The sequence below is a fragment of the Camelus ferus genome, chromosome 20, assembly GCF_009834535.1.
Source record: "Camelus ferus isolate YT-003-E chromosome 20, BCGSAC_Cfer_1.0, whole genome shotgun sequence".
NCBI classification, from domain to species: Eukaryota; Metazoa; Chordata; class Mammalia; order Artiodactyla; family Camelidae; genus Camelus; species Camelus ferus.
Genome location: NC_045715.1, coordinates 29136572 through 29156248, shown reverse-complemented (window position 1 = coordinate 29156248; position 19677 = coordinate 29136572). Strand labels below are relative to the sequence as shown.

The 19677-nt window shown below is 52.2% G+C and overlaps 1 protein-coding gene across 2 annotated transcripts in view; it reads right to left on the bottom strand.

Moving 5' to 3' along the window:
- The window catches only part of PTK7 (protein tyrosine kinase 7 (inactive)), a 56016-nt gene that overhangs the window by 19031 nt on the left and 17308 nt on the right, over nucleotides 1-19677 (bottom strand). For both annotated transcript variants that reach the window (XM_032463105.1, XM_032463106.1), the window contains exons 2-7: nucleotides 3450-3737; nucleotides 2887-2989; nucleotides 2325-2515; nucleotides 2080-2230; nucleotides 997-1145; nucleotides 486-752 (exon numbers count right to left, since the gene is read on the bottom strand). In XM_032463105.1, the coding sequence (XP_032318996.1) occupies nucleotides 486-752; nucleotides 997-1145; nucleotides 2080-2230; nucleotides 2325-2515; nucleotides 2887-2989; nucleotides 3450-3737 (1149 nt within the window). The remainder of the gene's footprint in view (nucleotides 1-485; nucleotides 753-996; nucleotides 1146-2079; nucleotides 2231-2324; nucleotides 2516-2886; nucleotides 2990-3449; nucleotides 3738-19677) is intronic.

Sequence of the window (19677 nt, the reverse complement as noted above, 5' to 3'; positions counted from 1 at the left end):
CTATAGCAACATATAAAATAATGACCCTATAACTTTGTCCACCAACACTTTCCCAAAAAAGAAAAAGAAAAATCCTTTTTAACTATTTCACTGATCTTTCTGACCACCTTATAGGGTAGAGAGTTTGTTATTGGCCCCATCTTATGGATGAGGAAACTGAGCCCTAGCAAGGCAGGTGACGTTTTACCCGTGGTCACTCCATGCACTGGGGACAGAGTGGGAGCCACTGTGTTGACTGTCCCCTGCAGCCAGAGGACCGCTTTTCTGTGAGGGCTATCTCTCCAACCTTTGTGCGTGGCTCTCCACTGTCTCCTCCAATAGCACCTCCCAGCAGCTGACTGGTTCCCAAGCCAGCAGGGCTAAGAGCTGAGAGTGCCTCAGGGGAGCACCACGGAAGCCTCTGTCCAACACACCCAGAGCCCAAGCCCTCCTGGGACCTCGGCTCCCTTCCTCCTCGCCTCGCCCTTCAGGGCAAAGGTGCTCACTGGCCACGGTGATGTTGACATCCTGTCGCCGCTGACCGGCCAGGTTGGCTGCATGGCAGGTGTAGACACCAGCATCGCTCTCAGCTGTGCTGGCAAACACCAGCTCGTGTCCCTGCTGATAGACTCTGCCATGGGCAGGCAGCTGGGCTCCTGCGTGCTCCCACCACACACTGGGCTCCGGAAGACCCTGGGGGGGCGGGCAGGCCACACGCTCCTCGCTGCCAGCTGTGAACACCCGTGGCTCAAAGGGCGGCATATCTTCAATCTCTGCAGGGACAGGAGCAGACAGCCCAGTTTCCGTGGGTCCTGGGTACCTGATGTTCTCCCACAGCAAGCTTTGCCCTTTCCAGCACAAGCCCTCCCCATGACCCTCAGCACCTCCTCTCCCTACCCCCGCATCCTCTTCCTCCCAATGCCGTCCAAGCCGCTCTGAGTGAAAACAAGCCTAGATCTTTACATGCCAACAGCACTGAAGACAGTTCCTACCTCGGCACTTCAGACAGGGACCTACCTGCCAGGTGGAGCGTGGCCTCCAGGATGATGGGAGGGCCCCTCTGCCCCTGGCCGACACAGCGGTAGACCCCTGCATTGCGCGGTCGGACCTGGGTCAGCAGCAGGGACCCATTGGCAAACACCGTGGCTCTGCGGAGGTGCGGGGGACTGCAGAGGGGAGAGGGTGCTGTTTGAAAGGAGTGGCCTCCTTCTGGAAGGGAACGCAATGGAATCCCATCCTGCGCTGGTTAGGCATGTAGGAAGGAATCCACCAGGAACAGGACAGAAAGAAGGAAGCCGACATGCCACACTGGGGTGTGTGTGTGCACATGCATGTGTGTGCACTTGTTCATGTGCTGGGGGGGGCTGTGTGAGGCGAGCAGCAGGGCAAGTGAGAAGCCGCGAGTCATCAACAGTGTGCACCTGCGGAGACGGAGGGGCCCCCGCCCCCCCGGAGTCAGATAAGCGTGCTGGTGAGGCAGCAGCCCCAGCAATCAGAAGCTCCTCGGCTGCACCAGATAAACTACTGATGTCCTCAGGGCTGAAGCCAGGTGGGATGCCAGCCCCTAGTCTAGGGAGCCACATCCAGCACCACAAAGGGGATCCCTGCTCTCATAGGGCCTGGATGAGGATAGATGTTCTACAGAGGCACTGGCACCTCCTAGCACCTTCTGGAAGTGTTTGCTTCCCCAAAAATATATGCATGTGTGTGCATGTGTGCACATCTGTGTGAGTGTAAATAAGGTATCCTTGCTATCTGGGACCTTCCTACCTAGACTGTGATTGCCCAGGGATCCCTCCAACCCTGAGACTCTACCCCTATCCCAGAAGACCCATGTGGGCAGGAAGCGGGTGGTGACGCAGAGCCACTGCTGGCTCACACGGTGTCTCTCTGGGAACTGGAAAAGATACCCTTCCTGGAGACTCTTCCCTTTGCTGGACTCATTTGGTAACAGCAAGAAATTCTATTGCCATCTGCTGGCAAGTTGAAGTAATACATGTATAGATCTCCGATGTCTGTGATAATATCCTTCCCTTTGAGAGAACCAAGTGTGCAGTACACAAGCTTTACCACCATAAAGGCTGCTGCCAGATGCCTTACCGACTGCGGTTAGTGATGGGAGTCTCATCCTCAAAGATCCACTGCAGGGTTGGGGAAGGCTGGGCGGAGAACTGACAGTGGAACATAGCCTCCTCGTTCCTTGCCACGACCACATCCTGGGGCGCCAGCACCACCCTGGCAAAGCTCTCATCTGGAGTGGGGGGAGTCCAGACATGTAAGCAGACAGAGTCGGGAGGCCCCTCCCATCCCTCACCTCACCCTCCCCATCCCTGCCCCAGGCTCACCAGCAATGCTCAAGGTGAAGTTCTGGCTGCTACAGGCCTGGCCAAAGGCATTGTGGGCACAGCAGGAGTAGATGCCACTATGCTCAGGGCTGGCCGGCCGGAGGGTCAGGTTCCGCTCCTTGCTGCTGACTGTGTGGTTGCTCTGGCCATCAGCGAGGGGGCTCCCATCTCGGAACCACTGGTAGGTGGGCCTGCAGGGCCGAGGGGGTCAGCAGCAGGGGGACAAGGGGTTCTCAGGTGGCCAGTGGAAGGGTGCAGAATCAGAGGGTCAGGGCTAGACCCCTCAGTTTACAAATGGGGGAACTGAGGCCTGGGGATGGGACATGACTTGCCCTAAGGCACACAATTCAGGGGAAGAATCAGACTGAGACTCTGGATCTCCCAGCTCCCAGAATCCAGGACCCCTCTCCAGTGACCAGGGGTCAGCATGGAGCAGCACGTGGGCGGGGGTAGTCACAGAATGAAGCCAGATACAGCTGAATGGAGTTCGGAGTTTGTAGGAGACAGCTCTGCTGGTCTAGAATAACCCTTTCTCTCCCCATCCACAAAGTCGGCTTCTTACCGAGGGTGCCCATCAATGTGACAACGCAGTGTGACCTGGGTCTGTGGCTGGATCTCAGCTTCTGAGGCTGGATGCTTCAGAACCACGGGACCGGTCTCAATCCCTGGAGCAGAGGCCATGGTTGCAGAGTGAGGGGCGGAACAGAGCAAGGGTGGGAGGGCAGAAGGGAAAGGATGGAACCTGGAGGCTCTGGAGCCAAGAGACAATTCAGGGAAACCCAGTGAAGCTGAGGCCAGGGATACTGATGGGGACACCAGAGATGGAGTGCCAGCCTGGTCCCCAGCAGGTCAAAGCTGACACTTTGCTGCATGGCTTCACTGCTCTTGCCATTTGCAAAAGAATCCAGCAGATCAATGGGTCCAAGACTTGAAGGGGAAAAAAATAACTTGGAAAAATTATAATGTTGAATTTTCTTTTATCAATCCAAGCCAAGAGCTAACCACAGCTACATTCTGCCCAATCCATTCAACTGGAAATGGGAGAAGCGGAGGGGAAGGAGGGATCCCGCAGGGCTCAGGAGCTGAGGGTCTAGCAGCGGGTGGGCACAGCCCCCTGGCTCTCACATTTGATGTTGAAGGAGGCGTTGGCACTGCGGGCCTCCTCGCTGGTGGAGTCATCCCGAGCCACACACTGGAAGGCACCCGAGTCCTGCAGCCGGTCCACAGCTGTGAAGCTCAGGCTGCTGCCCTGGGCGAAGCGCCGCTCCGTGTCCTGGACAGGGGCCCCATCCAGCAGCCAGTACACATGCACTGGGCCTGGGGCCTCGACCTCACAGCGGAGCAGCGCCCGACGCCCCTGCAGCGCATCCTGGGAGGACGGCTCCTTGATGAAGACAATGGCTGCCTGGGCACCTGCAGATGGGGACCGTGGGAGAGGCAGGGTCAGGGGGAGCTGCAGACACTGCCCTAACATAGGCCACCCATCACCCTGTGCACAGGAGGAGGAAAGGGGCTGTGTACACAGGGGGTGTCCAATAAGTGCAGGTGAGAAGGATCATGAGACCATAACTGCCAAGGGTCCATTGAGGAATGTTTACACTGTGTTGGGTGCTCCGCAGGATACGAAGATGCAGTACCCTCCAGGACTCTAGTCTGGAGGGAGACATAGGACAATTACACAGGACATGGCAAAGCTCGTGCTAAATGAACGGTGTGGGCATTCAGTGCCTCCAGAGCACCAAAGAGGGAGGAAGCCCCAAGGGCTGAGGGTGGGGAGGGGCTGAGATGGCACATGGAGCAGCTCCCTAGAGGAAGAAGGCCTTGGACCTCCAGGACCAGATCATAGGAGGTCCTAATGCCAGACTGAGGAGCAGGGGATATTGGCAAGCAACTCTCCCCACTATCTTCAGAATCCAGGATATTGAGCAAAGTTAAATCATGATCCACTGAGCTTCTTGGAAGGATTATGGCACTCACACACCCACTGACAGTCAAGCATCAGAGATGGCTTTGATCCTCCTATGGCAAAGGCCAGCTCTTCTGTGCTAAGTGAGAGGTGAGCCACATGGTCCTAGGTTTTCACCTGAATCCATTCCCCCTCCTGCACAGCTACAGTGCAGCTGTGGCCGGGAGCAGGGGGCACCCTCAGAGAAGGTGCCCCTGCAACGAACGGTGGAATCATAGCCAAACAAAGGGGAGAGTGAGAAGCCGGTGCCGTGCAGCAGATGGGCTCAGGAGGCGGAGGGCAGGGCCAGGCAGGTGGCATGGTTACAGGGCAGAATAACACCCTGGGCTTTGTTCCTGGCCTCTGTGGACGCCCTGCAGAGGCCTGGAGCTGCTGGGCCTGGAACACCAGCCACCATCGGGTGGGCAATGGCACAGAGGAGGCCGTGCCACCCCTCCAGGGAGAAGAAACAGGCCACCTGGGGCTGTTAGGTGAAGAAGCAGACTCTGCCTCTGCCCAAATTGGGCCCAGCAAGGGCAGGAAGGAAGAGGCCAGCGGAGTCCCATTTGTCCCCTCTCAAACCACTGGAGAATGATCTCGGCCCACAGAGCACCCTTCCAAGTCCCAGGGGTTGGGGAAGAAGAGTTGGTTCTTTAAGGCACAAGAACCAGTCTTCCATTAAGTCAGTGTCAAGATAAGTCCCAGATGCCCCAGGGCTGGGTCCAGAGGAGGGGCTGTCCCTGATGTTGGTCTGTCTCGCAACATTCGCAGAAGGGCCAGTCCAAAAGACACACGGAGCTGGAAGCAGCTCAGAGCACCTCCATTACTTCTCCCTGGAGTCCTGCCAGCTCTCTGCATAAGACAGTTCTCCAACATGCTGGGCTACCCCACCCACTGCACAAGTTAGCAAATCTGCCCCCAGTCACCCAGACAACAGTGTGTCAGAGTGTGGTCCTACCCCCGCTGAGCAACTTGGTACAACCCCTTTGTAGTACAGATGAGTAAACTGAAGTCTAGAGAGATGAGGGGATTGGCCTGAGATCAAACAGCTAATCTGTGGCAGAGCCAGGACCATGACCCAGGGAGGCCAACTCAGAGCCCAATGCTCTTCCCAGCCATGCCCAGGACCTCAAAACCAACCCCAGAAGTATCTGATCCCAGAATGGGTCTCACTCCCTTTCGGCCAGGTAGAGAGGTAGACACGCCTCGTGCAGACAATGCCAGGCGCACACAGGTGCTCAGTGAACACTGGCTGAACCGAGGTGACCTCAAAGGAAGTGTGGGGCAAGAGAAGGCAAACACAGCGGCGTCTGGAACACTTCCAGACGCCTGAGCTGACACAGATGGGCAGGCTCAGGCTGCAGCCCCATGGGCCTCTTTCAATGTGGATCTCCAAAATCTTGAGACCCTCAACCCAGAACTACAGATGCTCATCAAAGAGAGAGATCACCTGTGTCAAAATTTGACGAACCCCTACTTCCCCTCTCAGCTTCTCCAGACCCAGCGGGGAGCCAGGAGTCTCATCCTCGCACAGGAGCCTTAGCCCAGGGTTTGTGATCAGACAGGTGCAACTCAATCCTGGTTGTCCTGCTCAGTGTGCCTGAACTTGGGTAAGAAACACACACTGTGCCCCAGCTTCCTCTGCCTCTTCCATGCAGCTGTCAGGAGTCGCGAACTAGGGAGCGTGGGTGAGGTTCCTTGGAACAGCTGACTCGGGGCAGCTCCCGTGATTGTGACCATTATCACCCTTCCTGCCCAAGGACTCAAAAGGCTCCCCCAATGCAAGGCCCAGCACCACTCCCAGACCCAGAGCTGCCACAGCAGAGAAGTTCAAAGGAATAAGCAGGTAGAGGGGTGGGTAGGATGGAGGGAAAGGGGCTGTGGGGTTGCAGGAACCACAGACCACTTGCCACAGAATCCTGAGCTGGGAGAAGAGATGGCATGACTCAGAGGGACCCCAGCTCAACCCCCAGCATCCCATCCTGGAGCTGTGGCGAGATGCTGCATTCCCAGACTGCCACTCAGAGCCCCCTGCCCCCACGGACAGGGCCTGGGAAACATCAAAGCCAGCCCCGTGGGGCCCTGTGTCCTGACGTAAGCTCACAGCAGGTCCTGGTTAGTGCTTGGCTGGGGCAGACTTTAGATGTTACAAAAGGCAGGGAGGGCAGCCACCAGGACCCCTCCAAGACCCCAGCCCCTGCTCGGAGCCCCAGCCCTGGCCACCAGGGCCTGGCCCAGTGCCATGGCACCCAGGTTTACTGAGAAGACAGTGGGAGATGTGCCCAGTCCTGGCCATCTGCAAGGGCTGCAGGAGAGGTTGGTCTGTTGTTTTGTTTGCGGTGGGGTGGGGGGTGACGGAAAGACGAAGGAGCCCCTGGTAGAAATGCCAGACTCCAGACGAGGAGGGGCTGGGAGGAGAGGAACTCTTCAGAAGCTTTAGCTGAATGACAGAGGAGGAGGAAGGCTTGGGGATAGGGTGGTACCTGCCTTGAGGTGGCACGGCCCCCAGCACATCCCTGTCCCTGTATCACCTCTGATGTGAGGATGCCCCCTGGGCTGGGGTCTGGGGGAGGCCCACCCTGGAAGCACACTGGTCCTGGTCTTCCCAAAGCTGCCCCATTTCTCAGTCTGCCCTCCGTGCGTCATACATTCTATACACAGGCCCTCACAGAACACATGGCCCACGTGGCCCTCGAAGCAGCCGCTCAGTATACAGCAGCTTCCATGCTGCCTGGTGGTCCTCCTGCTCTGTGGCAAGGCCACCTTAGCTGGTCTCTTTGGACCCCTTCCCTTGCCATGAAACGAGGACCCCACCCCTACCACTAGGGCTGTGTGAAGCTAAGTGGGTTCACACGTGCAAAGCCCAGAGCAAAGCCCGGAGCACATGGTGGGTTCAGGGTGCCCCCCGCCCCCACGACTGGCAGACAGAGCCATCTGCCCACACCAAGCACGATCCCAACAAAGCTGGAGCAGCAAATACCCAATAAGGACATTTTCCAAGCCATTTCCTTGGCTCCCCAACAGCCATCTATATGCAGACACTCACTCTGCCTGCGCCCTGGCCCCAGCTCCTTGAGAATGGGCTGTGTGGGCAGCGGCCCAACTCCTGCTCCCCACACACCCGCCCCTCAAGCTCCTGGTCTGGTGCCCACCCTCCTTGCTGCTCTCTGGGCCCCAGGCCCAGTCGACCCATGTGTATAAACTGTGTGCATGTGTGCACACACATATGTGTAAACATGATTTTATGGAGCGCCGAGAGCAGCAGGAAGTTTTTCTGCTCTGAAGTAATTTTAGCTACTCCAGGCCAAGTACCCATCTGGGCCACTCAACAACCCATCTCGTGGGGGCTAGTCCTCTTGGTTGAGGAAAAACACCCCCTGGACCAGTACAGATCCCAGAACCTGACCAGGTGATTCCATCCACTTTCTCTCTCTCTTACTAAAGAAATTTCACCCTTTGGACAGCTGCCTGGGGACCAAGCCAAGGTACCAAGATGACCCTGGCTGGCTCTGGCACAGGCATTTTGCACAGGTATGCGTGGTCACAAGTGACTGTGACCCCTCCCATGCACCAGGCCAACCAGCCAGGGGCAGGAGGCTGACTCCTCCATGCCTAAGACTCAGTCCCTGGCTTCAGGGCCCATATTCCTAGGGGGACATCCTGCCTCCCAGGTGACCCTGAGAGCCCAGGCCAACGCGGCACCTACTGGGGCACATGGACCCCTGAGGGAGAGGTTTGCCAACTTCCTTCATCCTGCCTGGGGCAACACCATCAGGACATAGGCCAAGAGAAGTAGTCCTCAACACAAGAGGCACAAATGCTCTGTTCCAGGAAAGAGAGTGGTCCCCACGCCTTCTCACCCACACGAGGTCAGCCCTGCTACAAGTCCCCTCCATCCAGAAACTCTAAGGGCACCAAGTGAAAGGTCCCAGGGGTCCCAAGGTCCCTGCCCCACACCACCTCCCCCAGGGGCCCTTAGCCTCCCGAGGTTTAACTGGCACACTTTCAGCTGCTCTGGGGCGCTCCAAAGATCCATGGTCCATAAGAATTAGTCTCTTTTTTTGAGGAACAAATCTCAATCTCTGCAGGAGTAATTCGCTTGGATGAACAGCAAGTCCAGTCATCCCCTGGTTTACCTGGGCTGGCAGAAACTCAGAATGCTGCAGTGGGACTTGTGAGTCAAGGGGTCTGGAGTGGCCCCCTCAACTACCACCAGTCCACCACTAGTGTTCCACACGTGGTTCTAGCACCAACAAGCCTGTCTGAGGATAAGCCCAGAACGTGAGAGCTCAGAGGGTTGCTGAACATTGTCCACAGCTGACTCCGAGACCCAGAGGCAGAGCACAAAGTTCCATTCCCCTCCTGTGTCCCCAGTGTCCACCAAAGGCCCCGGACTTGCTGCCAGGAGCCCCGCAGCCCACCACAAGCCATCACAGCCCTGGCTCGGAGCTGTGCAGGAGGGAGCAGAGCCAGCGAACCAGCTGAGTTTTCCTGCCCTGGGATTTAACTGTAAATATCTGGAGAGGCTCCCACATCCGGATTAGAGAAACAAAACAAAATCACCAGGGATTAGGGCCGAAACAACCGAGCAGGCCAGCTCTTCCACCTTAGATGAAAACCACAACTCGGCCCTGCCCGCTCCTTGGAGGCCCTGGAGGGGGCAGATCAACCTCTAACGGCAGCAGCGGGTCCTCGTGTCCAGTATCACATGGCATCTGAGCCCAGAGGGGCAAACACACCGGTCCGAGGTGTGGTTTAAGAAGCTCCTCAGCCAGCAGCCACGCCACCTGACCCTGGAACCAGCCTGTCTTCTGCTGGGGCTCAGAGGGCCATACCATGCCCAGGACACGTCTCTCATCCTTAAATGGCTACGATGTCTCCAATGAAGCAGCAACGAATTAAAAACCCAGCCAGAGTGAGGCAGTGTGATCAGGCAAAAGGAGCTTGGGGTAGAGAGACCTGGTTTCCAGTCTTAACACAACCTATAACAAGTAGGGTGACCCTAACTAATCACCACCCCACTGCCAGGCACTAAATTAGAGCATTGAGAGTATGTGGCTGAATAGTCACCAAGACCTAGCCCAGAATTCGCTGCGATGAGCCTCAGAGGCAGTTTCAGAAACAAAGGGCTCGCTCCCCAGAGTCCTCTCCCTGCCCCCAAGCCTCCAGCCACATAGCCAACTCCTAGAGTCCACGCACCACATGGAGGGCCAGCCTGGGAGGGATTAAGAATGATGCTATAAATGGCAGGTGTGCGGTTGGAGGCAGCTGGGGTTGCAAACTGGGACCTGGCATCACTGCTGACAAGCTGCTCCCGTTCCCGAGGCTCAGCTTGCATCCTGCCTCCCAGGAGATCCCGCTTCTGCCTTGGCCACACACTTGCACTGATAGCTCACTGCCTGCAACACTCCTGATATTCACGCCTGTGCTGTGACTGAGAGCAGTTCCTCCTAAGCCAGACAGTAAGCTCAAGGGGAAGGGAAACGTGCATGCACAACATGGTATGCTGCGCCCCTCCAGAGTGCCTGGGCCACAGGAAGAACACCCCAGAAGCATTTGTGGGGGGACAAAGGACCTGAAATCTTGTCCTACCTCTACCTTTATCCAATCTTAGCCAACTTAATTTTCCTCTCTGGGTCTGTTTCCTCATGGGATTTTAGTGATTCTTTTCAGGTCCCTAAAATATTCAAATTAAATCCACATTAGGTATAGACACACAAAAGTTGGCATATTTTTCACAGAAGTAAAAAACCCCAGAAGTTCTAGGGAGCTGTGGACCCCAAATGAAAATGTTCTGGGTAAGGTGATCCCTGGGGAGTCCAAAGTCCTGGTGAATGGAAGGAGGCGGACGGCTGGAACAGAACCACCAGGAGGAAGCAGGCGTTCTCTGCACCCTCTATGCCCATTCTCAGCCCCAAGGGGAGAGAGAGAGAGAGAGACAGCAGCCAGCTATCCTGAAGACGCCAGTGAGGGGCCCACGGAAATAATATACATTGCAGGGAAGGCAATGGGGCTGCTGGGCCAAGAGCCTGGGAAGTGAGCCAGGAGCTCAAGCCCAGGAAGTTCTCAAGGATGCTCAGCTGGTGTGCTCCGGGACCGCAGAGGGGACAAAGAATCCGCCCTCACCACCCAGAGAAGATGGAAAGGGACTCGCTGCAGGCCCAGACCTGGGGCCCAACCAGGTCTGACTCCCAGCTGCAGCAGGGAGGGGCTCTGGGGGACCACAGCGAGAAAGGCGCTGGGGTGAACCTGGAAGTGAGCTTCCACGGTCTTTCCTATGGAAGCAGAGGGCAAACTAACTGACAGCCTGAGGATCACTGGGAGTGACTGGACCGAAACTTCGTCCACTGATTTTCAAAACAGGCTCAGAAAACTCTGGGAGACTCCGTTTTCTGCTTTCTTTTTACCCATCTCTAAGGCAGTAAGCACACACCATACAGCCAGCCAGAGTGGCCTCCGCATTTCACTCCAAGTTCCCTGTTGTGGGGGGAGACATGATTCCCTGCCCTTTAGGTGGGGTGGTCTCAACTCCACTCAAGGAGGAAAGTCCTCTCTGGCTCCTGAAGGAGTCAAAATCTCTTCCACCCACTCTGTCCAATATGGCAGCCACCAGCCACCTGGGGCTATTCAAATGCAACTTAATTAAAATGAAAATTCATTTCCTTGGTCACACTAGGAAGTACCTGGGAGCTGCCTGTGGCTAGGCAGCCACCATACTGAACAGCACAGACATAGAAGAGTTCAGTCCCTGTACGTTCCATAAGTCAGCACTGCCTTAGCTCCTCTGACTGTCTGCTTCTTGCCGGCCCTCATCGCACAGACACATCATTTCTCATCCAAAGAACCCTCCACGTGGTTCAGCCTCATTGCACAGAGGAGGAGACTTGGGTCAAAGCTGTCCCCGTAAATGGTGGGGCCGTTCCCCTGGATCTGTCTGGCTCCCATGTCTGTGTTCTTCCCACGCTGGCTACTCTTCATTTCTTTTACTTTATTTCCTTTTATCCAAATCCCCCCCAACCACCATTCTATCCTGTTTAATGTAAACCCTCCCTTTGTCCGTGCTCTGCTCAAATGTGTTGCTGCTTCACGTGGGCCTATTTTGAACCCCTACAAACGGTCTTGCATCATCTCTCTGCTTCTCACTTTATTTCATTTAGCACTACGTTTTGAAACGCCTTCCTGATGGGCATCACTTACATCCTGCCTTTCTCCCCAGCAGAGGAACATACCGCTGGGCCTGGGGAGGGAGATGAAAATGAAATTTTTTTAAACAAGTAAGTGGCTGAACATAGCTGCCCACAGTTTAAAAATCACTCTTTGAGTCTACACCCTCCTCTCCATGTACCCCCAGCACCCTGCCTGGGCCTCTATCCCTGCACCCAGCCCCTCTCTGTTTGCCCCACACATCTGGGTACCATCAGCGCCAGGGAAACACACACGCAGGCGCACCCGTGCACACACACACACGAACACCAGCTTCTCCTGTGCCCCTTCCCCCTCCCCACAAACCCAGAAAGTGACTAAAGAGACTGGCCCTCAGCTGGTTTCAAAGGGTAAGAGAAAGACGCGGTCTCATACTTTTATATTTAGACGGGCTCTGCAAACCACTTCCCGGAGCAGACAAGAGTGGGGAATGTGAGGAAATCGCTCTGCTATGTGTGATGTGGAAAGCACGAGCCACACAGGGCCTGCAGCAATGGGCTGCATTTGCCACACACTTGATGACACGTGGCGATGCCCGACACACGTGCAAGAGACGCACGCGGCCCTCGGCAGCCTGGCCATCCCCTCCGGGGCCAGGGGCAAGGCAGGCCCAGAAGTTGAAGCTGGGCCCTGTCCTCCAAGCACCCCTCCCCCAGCCTTCCTTTCTTCCGCTCCCCATCTGTCTGACCAACAGCTGCTTCTGGAAACCCACCCTTCTCTCCAGGGAAAGGGATGCTCCAGGCTTTAAGCCTCAATCCGAAACACAAAGAGAAGAATCCAGACTGAGGGAGGAGGCTGGGAAGAGCCGCTGGCTCTTGAAGAGGCAAGGGTGCCCTCCTGGCATCTAGGCTGCCAGGGAGAGGAGTGGGGGGCTGCCTCCTTCCGAAGACAGATCTGCTTCTGCCATCAAAAGCCCTCCTCTCAGCCCCAGCTGCTACCCCGCGTGGTTGGGAAAAAGGAGGGGGAAGCTCTCTTGTGGTGGTCAACCACTGCGGCCACGACCACAGCTCCAACATTACCCAGACGAAACGGAGTCTGGCCCAGTTAGGTGGGGTGGTCGGGAAACAGTGGGGAGGGGAAGGCAGGCCAGCTGCTTAATTAGAGTCAAAGCATCAGACACTTCTGTACTCCTTATAAACTTCACTTTACGGCTTCAAATATAAACTCTCCAACAAGGCAAAACTAATTGTATTGTTTTATTTCTTAACTGTATTACTGATGATTTGTTCCTTTATTTTTTCAGGACAATAACCAAAAAAAGAGTCAATTTTGAAAAATCAGCTGTTTTGAAAAAGCATTTTGGCTAAAGATGGCAAAATGCGTATTTCAATCTCCAAATCAATAACAACAGCTGAAAAAAATACAAACTGATGAATAATGGGACAGAAACAATTCCTTGTAAGTTATTTTTAAAAGCACCAAAAACTTGCAACTCATTACCAGATGCTTAAAGCCTAGGGATTGCTGACTTTCGGGGGAGGGGATGCTTTAAAACATAAAGCACACACACACAAAATAACTGAACGGGAAAAAAAAAAAGAGTGGCTGATGCAATAACTGAATAGCCAAAAAAATGACAAAGACTTAAAGTTTATTTTATGTCTACTCTGTCGATCTTTAAGGCACCAAGATCTGGCTTCACTTAAGTCTGGAACTGGCTGTCCCTCCATCCCAGGAGGTGCCTCTTACAGGCCTCTAAAGTCACGCAGAGAGAGAGAGAGAAGCAGACACTGACGAAGAGAGACAGATGGAGACAGGAAGATGAAATAAAGGGGCTGGAGACTGACAGAGAGCAAAAAAGGGAGAGAGAGAGAAGGGGGGGCAGGGAGAGGGAAGGAGGTAGAGACAAAAGAGGGAGAGAGACAAAGAGAGACCCAGATCCAGACAGAGGGGGACAGTGACAGATCAACAGGTAGAGGGACACGGACAGAGACAAACTGAGAGACAGAGTCACAGAAAGACCCAGAGAAAGAGACAAGAAAAACAAAAGACACAGAGCACACAAATGTGCACACAGAAGCACACATAGGGCTCCCTACGCCTGTAAAGCAAGGCCCCAGCCCCACATTTACCCCAGCTTCCCTCCTGCCAAGGAAACCCCCACAGGGCTGTCCCTGTGTCTCCAGTGGGTTGGTCCCCACCACCCACTCCTGCTACCCTCCCCAGTGGCCACAGGGACTTCAAACTCAGAGTTCCTGGCTACAGGCCACAGGGCTACCCAGTATAACACTGGACCCAAAAGGTTACAGCTGATCTGTATCTGGGAGACCGGGGAGTGAGAGGAGACAGGAGGGGGTTCTAGCTATACCTGATTCAGACCACTTATAATGGAGAGCCCTCAAATTAGAGGCTCCTGGTAAATAATTCACCGGGAAAAGCACAGTACCTTCCTCAGGCTCATCTATTATTCACCAAGATAAATGTACCATATTGTTACACTTCCTGACATCTAAAAATGGTCGGAGCCATTAGGCCAGGAGCAAGAAGATAGCGGGGCATTTTCCACCCAACTTTTCCAGAACTCCTGACCCAGCAGTCCTGCTGCTCTTGGAACTCAGTCTGCTGTTCCTCACCCAAGGGCAAAGAATTCATCTTCCAGAAAGGGCCAAACTGGGCTCAGACCAGGAGATCCCGAAAACAGGCCTCCACACAGCCCTCAAGAGCCCGGTGCCAGAAGGTCAGAGCTGTGCCCAGGAAATTCCTGGGTTAAGACCAGCCCCTCCCAGTTTACCAGACCCCAGAGATTTGGGCCCTCTCAAAGGGAAGAGGCAAGCACTATTTCCATCTGTCTGAGGGCACTTCTGTTCCCAGTTCAGAGAGCCTGACTGTGACACCACATGAGTGTCACTACCAAGTGCAGAAAGACCTGCATATGAGTCGTGTTGATGGCTCTGAGCAAGTCAGTCTGTTCTTCAGGCCTCAGTTCCCCCATCTGTAAAACCAGCTGCTCCTTCCCCTGATGAAGTGCCCTCTGGAAAGTCTTAAGAGGAGCACCACTTTGAGACCCCAGCCCACAGTGTACAGACCGGATGGAGATGGGGCAAGAGCTCAGAGTCTGGAGTCAGACTGTCTGCACTTCAATTCTCCTCTCCCACTTACCGAGTATATGACCTTGGGGCAAGCTGTTTATCCTCTCGGTGTCTCCATTTTCTGTAGCTATAAAATGGTGCTAATAACAGTATCCACCTTCTAGGCTTGTGAAAAGTAAATTCACATGGTAACCAACGCAGCCTGTTTGGAACAGTGCCTGGCACATATTAAGTATCATGTGAGTTTGGGCTCTTAGCCATGATTTCTTGTCATTATTATGTTCAAGATTCTTTAAAAAAATCTTTTAGGAACTCCATCCCATCACAACCATCTCTTACCCCGCACAGGCCTCTGTTGGCATTCCTCTCATGCAGACCATTTGGAGCTGCCAGGTGCCCTGTCTAACATGCCACCCACCCAATGTCCGCTATCTGGACGTTGAGGTTTTCTCTGAACAGACCCTGAGGTCTCAAACTTGGCCCCACGGCTGCCTGATAGAGCCTAGGAGCCAGCTGGTCACAGCACACACAGCGCAGGGCTCCGCTGGGAAGCTGCTGACTGCGGGGAACTTCGCACTCTGTTGCCCGCGGCCCTGGGAACCTCCAGGCAGTGCCCAGGTTAACAGCACCTTCAACATGAAGAAGAATCAGAGTGTGTCTGTCTGGGCAGAAATGGACCCAGACCACTCTGGAATGAGGCAGGCCTCTGGCCTCAAGGGACACAACTGTAGTTCGGTGAGGACAGCACAGCCAATGCTCAGGCATCAACTAATGCCTGGAGACAACTCTCAGCTTCAGCTTTCTGATCCTGTAAGGCCCCAAGGACAACGAGAGGGGACTGGAAAATTCCTTGCTTTGTAAAGGAAAACATCTGACTACATAAAATAGAAATTGTAAACAAGTCTCAAAGGCAAACAACGAATTAGGAAAATTATTTCTAGCAATTGACAGAAAAGGGATTGCTGGCCTTGATGCACAGTTACAATCAACCACAACAGCGACTAAGATTCGAATAGAGATGTGGTCAAAACAACAGGAAGAGTTCTCAAAACAAATGTACATGATTAATAAATATAAGAAAACACTCCAACGCACCAGTAACCTGATGAATGCAAATGAGAACATAGATGCAAATAAGAAATGCAAATTATTCCGCCCTCCCAAATGAATGCCAAGTTCTTTAAATAACACTCAATACTGGTTGAGTGCATGGAGAAAATGGTCATCATGCTTTGCTGATGGAAGTGTAAATTATATTAATTCCCTTCTGGAAAGTGGTTTGGTAATATTGTACTGATATCCTAAAAAAGTCATGCCCTTCCTCCTTGGAGAAGTACTTGACTCCAGGTCTGGGGCAGGAGATGTGCAGGGTGAACCTGGAACATCTTCTCATTGAAAGAAACGAGCAAGATGAAAAGGGTCACATCAAAAGGTTCAGACCCAGCTTGACGAGGCTTCCAACAGACAAAGAAGGGACCATTTAAGCACTCAACAGGGTAAGAACTACATGGCCTTAACAAATTGGATAAGTTTTAAATCCATGAGTTCATAATAAGTGTTTTAAAAAAAAAAAAGGTCCAAAGCCCTCCACTGGCCACCTCTGAAGGATGCTAGAAAACTAACTCACTATTTTTAAAACTGGTCAAGAAGCATTTACTTTCCCTTTCTTGAACAGCTATACCTCAGGGTGAACCAACGGTTAATGAGGAGAGGTTTATCTTTATAGAAGTCTCCAGCTGATAAACAGAATTTCACCATTTTACAAACCCTAATGAAATAATGCATCTAGCAATGATTACTGATGGCTGCTAATTCCAGAGAGACAACCAGATGTCATGTGCCTACTGATGAAAGTATACATGAAAAAAAAATCAAATCTGAACATGACGACGCCTCTAGATCTACGTTTTACGATTAGAACAAATATGGAAAACAAAGATCCAACTAGTTCACTGTGAATGCACATTCTCTGTATCCTCTTTTGCTCCCACAAACAGTTATTAAGACCTAATATTGCTGTTGTTAACATTTCATGGGCTTCAACTCTCTTCCCCACCAGATTCTCAGCTCCATGAGGACAGGGGCTGGTCTTCACTCTTTCATCCCTTCACTGCGGATGCCTGGCCCATTGGAGGTGCTCAGGAAACACCAGCTGATCCGGCCCCTGTGTGATGTGGAACCAGCAGAGGGTCAAAGCCCAATATGGGATCCTGGTAGACAATTATATTAATTACCATCATTAATTCAACAAACATTTATTTAGCACCTACCATGTGCCAAGTACTCTGCAAGACACTGGGGACTGTGAGAGAAAAACACAATTACTGCCTTTAAGTATCTCCGTTTAGTAGGGGAGTCAGAGAAGTAAACATGTAATTATTACAAAAGCGAATGCTTACTGACCACTTATATTTGCCAGGCACTGTTCCAAGAGCTTTAGCCACATTAGCTTGTTAATGCTTATGACCCAGTTAGGTACTGTGATCCCCATTATGCAGATGAGGAAACTGAGGCACAGAGAGGCAATGTCACACGCCCAAGGTCACACAGCTAGTAAGTGACAAATGCAGGATTCAATTCTCTGGTCGTATGGCTCCAGAGGAAAGCCTCCTGTAATCACTAGGCTTTACTGCATCATCACACAGTGTGGTGGGTGGGTGCACAAGACAAGCTTTTAACTCAGAGTTGGGGTATAAGGGGGTGCGGAAGAATCCTGGAAAAAGGCCCTTCAAAACAAGGTTTTCAGAAGGAATTGGGGCTTGGCAAGACAGAAGCACAAAGACAAAGCATGAACTCGGGGAAATTTAGGATGCTTAGAGTTTAAGGGATGATGAGGGGGTACACAGCAAAAGGCCGCTGGAACACTGGTTTGTGGGGAGTGGAGGAAGCAGAGGAGGTGAAACACAAATTTACCTGGCTCAGGCTAACCCCTGACCAAAAAATCACCAAAACAGGGAGTCCGTGTTTCCAAGGAGGTGGCTGTTAAGGTAGAAAGTGGACTGAAGAAGCTCTTTGTCAGGGAGACAGCAGCAGGCGCACACACAGAAGGCGTGACTACGGGATAGCGCCATACCTGTTATATTCGGTTCTTAGGGCGGCCGGAACAAATCACCACAGCTGGGTGCCTTAAAACAACGGAAGCTTATTCTCTCACAATTCTGGAAGCCAGAAGTGCAAAATCAAGGTGTTGGCAAGCTTGGTTCCTTCTGGAAGCTCCAGGAAGAGTCTGTTTTGCACTCTCTCCCTGCTTCTGGTGGCTGCTGGCAATCCTTGGCGTCCCTTGGCTTGTTGCATCTCTCCAGTCTCTGCCTCCACACCACATGGCCGTCTTCACCGTGAGTGTCTGTGTCTCTTCTCTTCTTGTAAGGACACCACCAGTCATGCAGGATTAGAGCCCACCCCAATTAGGCTTCTCTTAACTCGATTACATCTGCAAAGACCCTATTTCCAAATAAGGTCATGTTTACAGGTCCCGGGAGTTAGGACTTGAACATAACCTTTTAGGAGACACCCTTCAACTCATGCCACCTGCTGCTATTCTGCAAAGGGCTTTTTTTTTTTCCTGCTCTGTCGTTAACCAGATAGCTTTCCATGTCTGTCCAAATGGCTGTAGCCCATTCATTTCAACCACTGTGTATTATTTCACTGTACCAGTGACCCATAATCTATTTTTCTAATACCCTAATAATGGACATCCAGATGGTTTTAAATTTTTTGCCATTACAAACAATGTTCCAACTGAACCTTTCTGTACAGGCACCTATAAACATTGGCAATGAAAATGTTTCTTGTAGGATGACTTCCTAGAAACAGAACTCCCCTTGGACAAAAGAGAATACAATTTCAGGTTTTTGGCAAATGACAAAATGCTCTTTAAGAAGACTGTGCCAATGTATGCTTCCTTATCAATGCTGATACTTATTAATCTTTGCCAATTTGAAGGACGTAAAATAATACTTCGTTTTACTTTGCAATTCATTTGAGACATTTAGTTTGTCCTTAGCAACATAAAGCAATCTTTCCTATGTTTACTGTTCAGCTGAATTTTCTATTCAACTTCCTGTCTACCTTTTTCCTTGTTTATTTTTTACTGCTATCTTTTCCCTATTAATTTGTAATCAGTAAGACCACGAATATAAGGCCTTTTCTGCATTATGCATCCTACTTTCTCCCCCTGAAAATAGTTACTGAGTTACTGAGTGCCTGCGAAGTGCCAGGCATTTGTTCTAAGTGTTGGGAAGACAACAGTGAACAAGACAGTGAAGGTTTCTGTTCTAATGTTATTTAACTTCTCAGAAGAAAATGTGTATGGCCCATGATTGGGGGTGGGACATAGACAGGAAGTAAATCTTCACCATTGGGTGCAGAGCTGCCTTGGAATTAATTTAAATACTGTCCTGAGAGGAGGTGGGTGGGCAGGCAGGCCAGGAAAGAATATATACCTACTGTCCTGATGTGATTCATTTGAGAGTCTTCTGGGGAAAAATCTACTGTGTTCCCCAGGTGTCCTGGAAGCATCCACAAAGGAGCGGTGTGGTTAGTGGAGGTGGACGCAGGATCAGTGGACCGCTGCACCCTTTCTTTGAAAGGAAGAGCCACACCCCCAGGCACCTACACCCACCCCCAGAAGTCCAGGGCCTGTGAGTTCAGAGAGCAAAGGAAGTTTTAAGGGGAATAACTCCCTATTTCAGTAGAGTGGGTACCATCGGAGCCTGACTCCGCCGCCTCCCACAAGTTCCAGGGAGGGGTGATGTCTCACTGAGCTTGTTTGGCTGATCCTTCCTCCTCTACCCACTTGGGTTGGGGAAGGGATATATACCCCCTGCAGATCGGACACATTTTACATAGGTAGCCTACACATACACACACTCTAATTCAGGGATGAATCAGACAAGATTATTCTCCTCAGATTAAAACCTTGTTCCTCAACCTAGCCTTTATCAGTAATAAAAGATACACTAATTTCCATCTGTCTAATTCCTGTCTGTCTGTCTTTCCTTCTTCCCTGCCTTTACTGGTTTCAAATTCAGAGGGGAAAAAAGTGACAGTTACTGACTATTCTATTGCTTTATGCCTGAGTATTTTGGTTTTTGCTGTTGTTGATTTTGTGAATGGAATGAATGTTTCCATTTTATTTTCTAAAAGATTACCTGCTAGTAAATAGTGAAATTTCTGG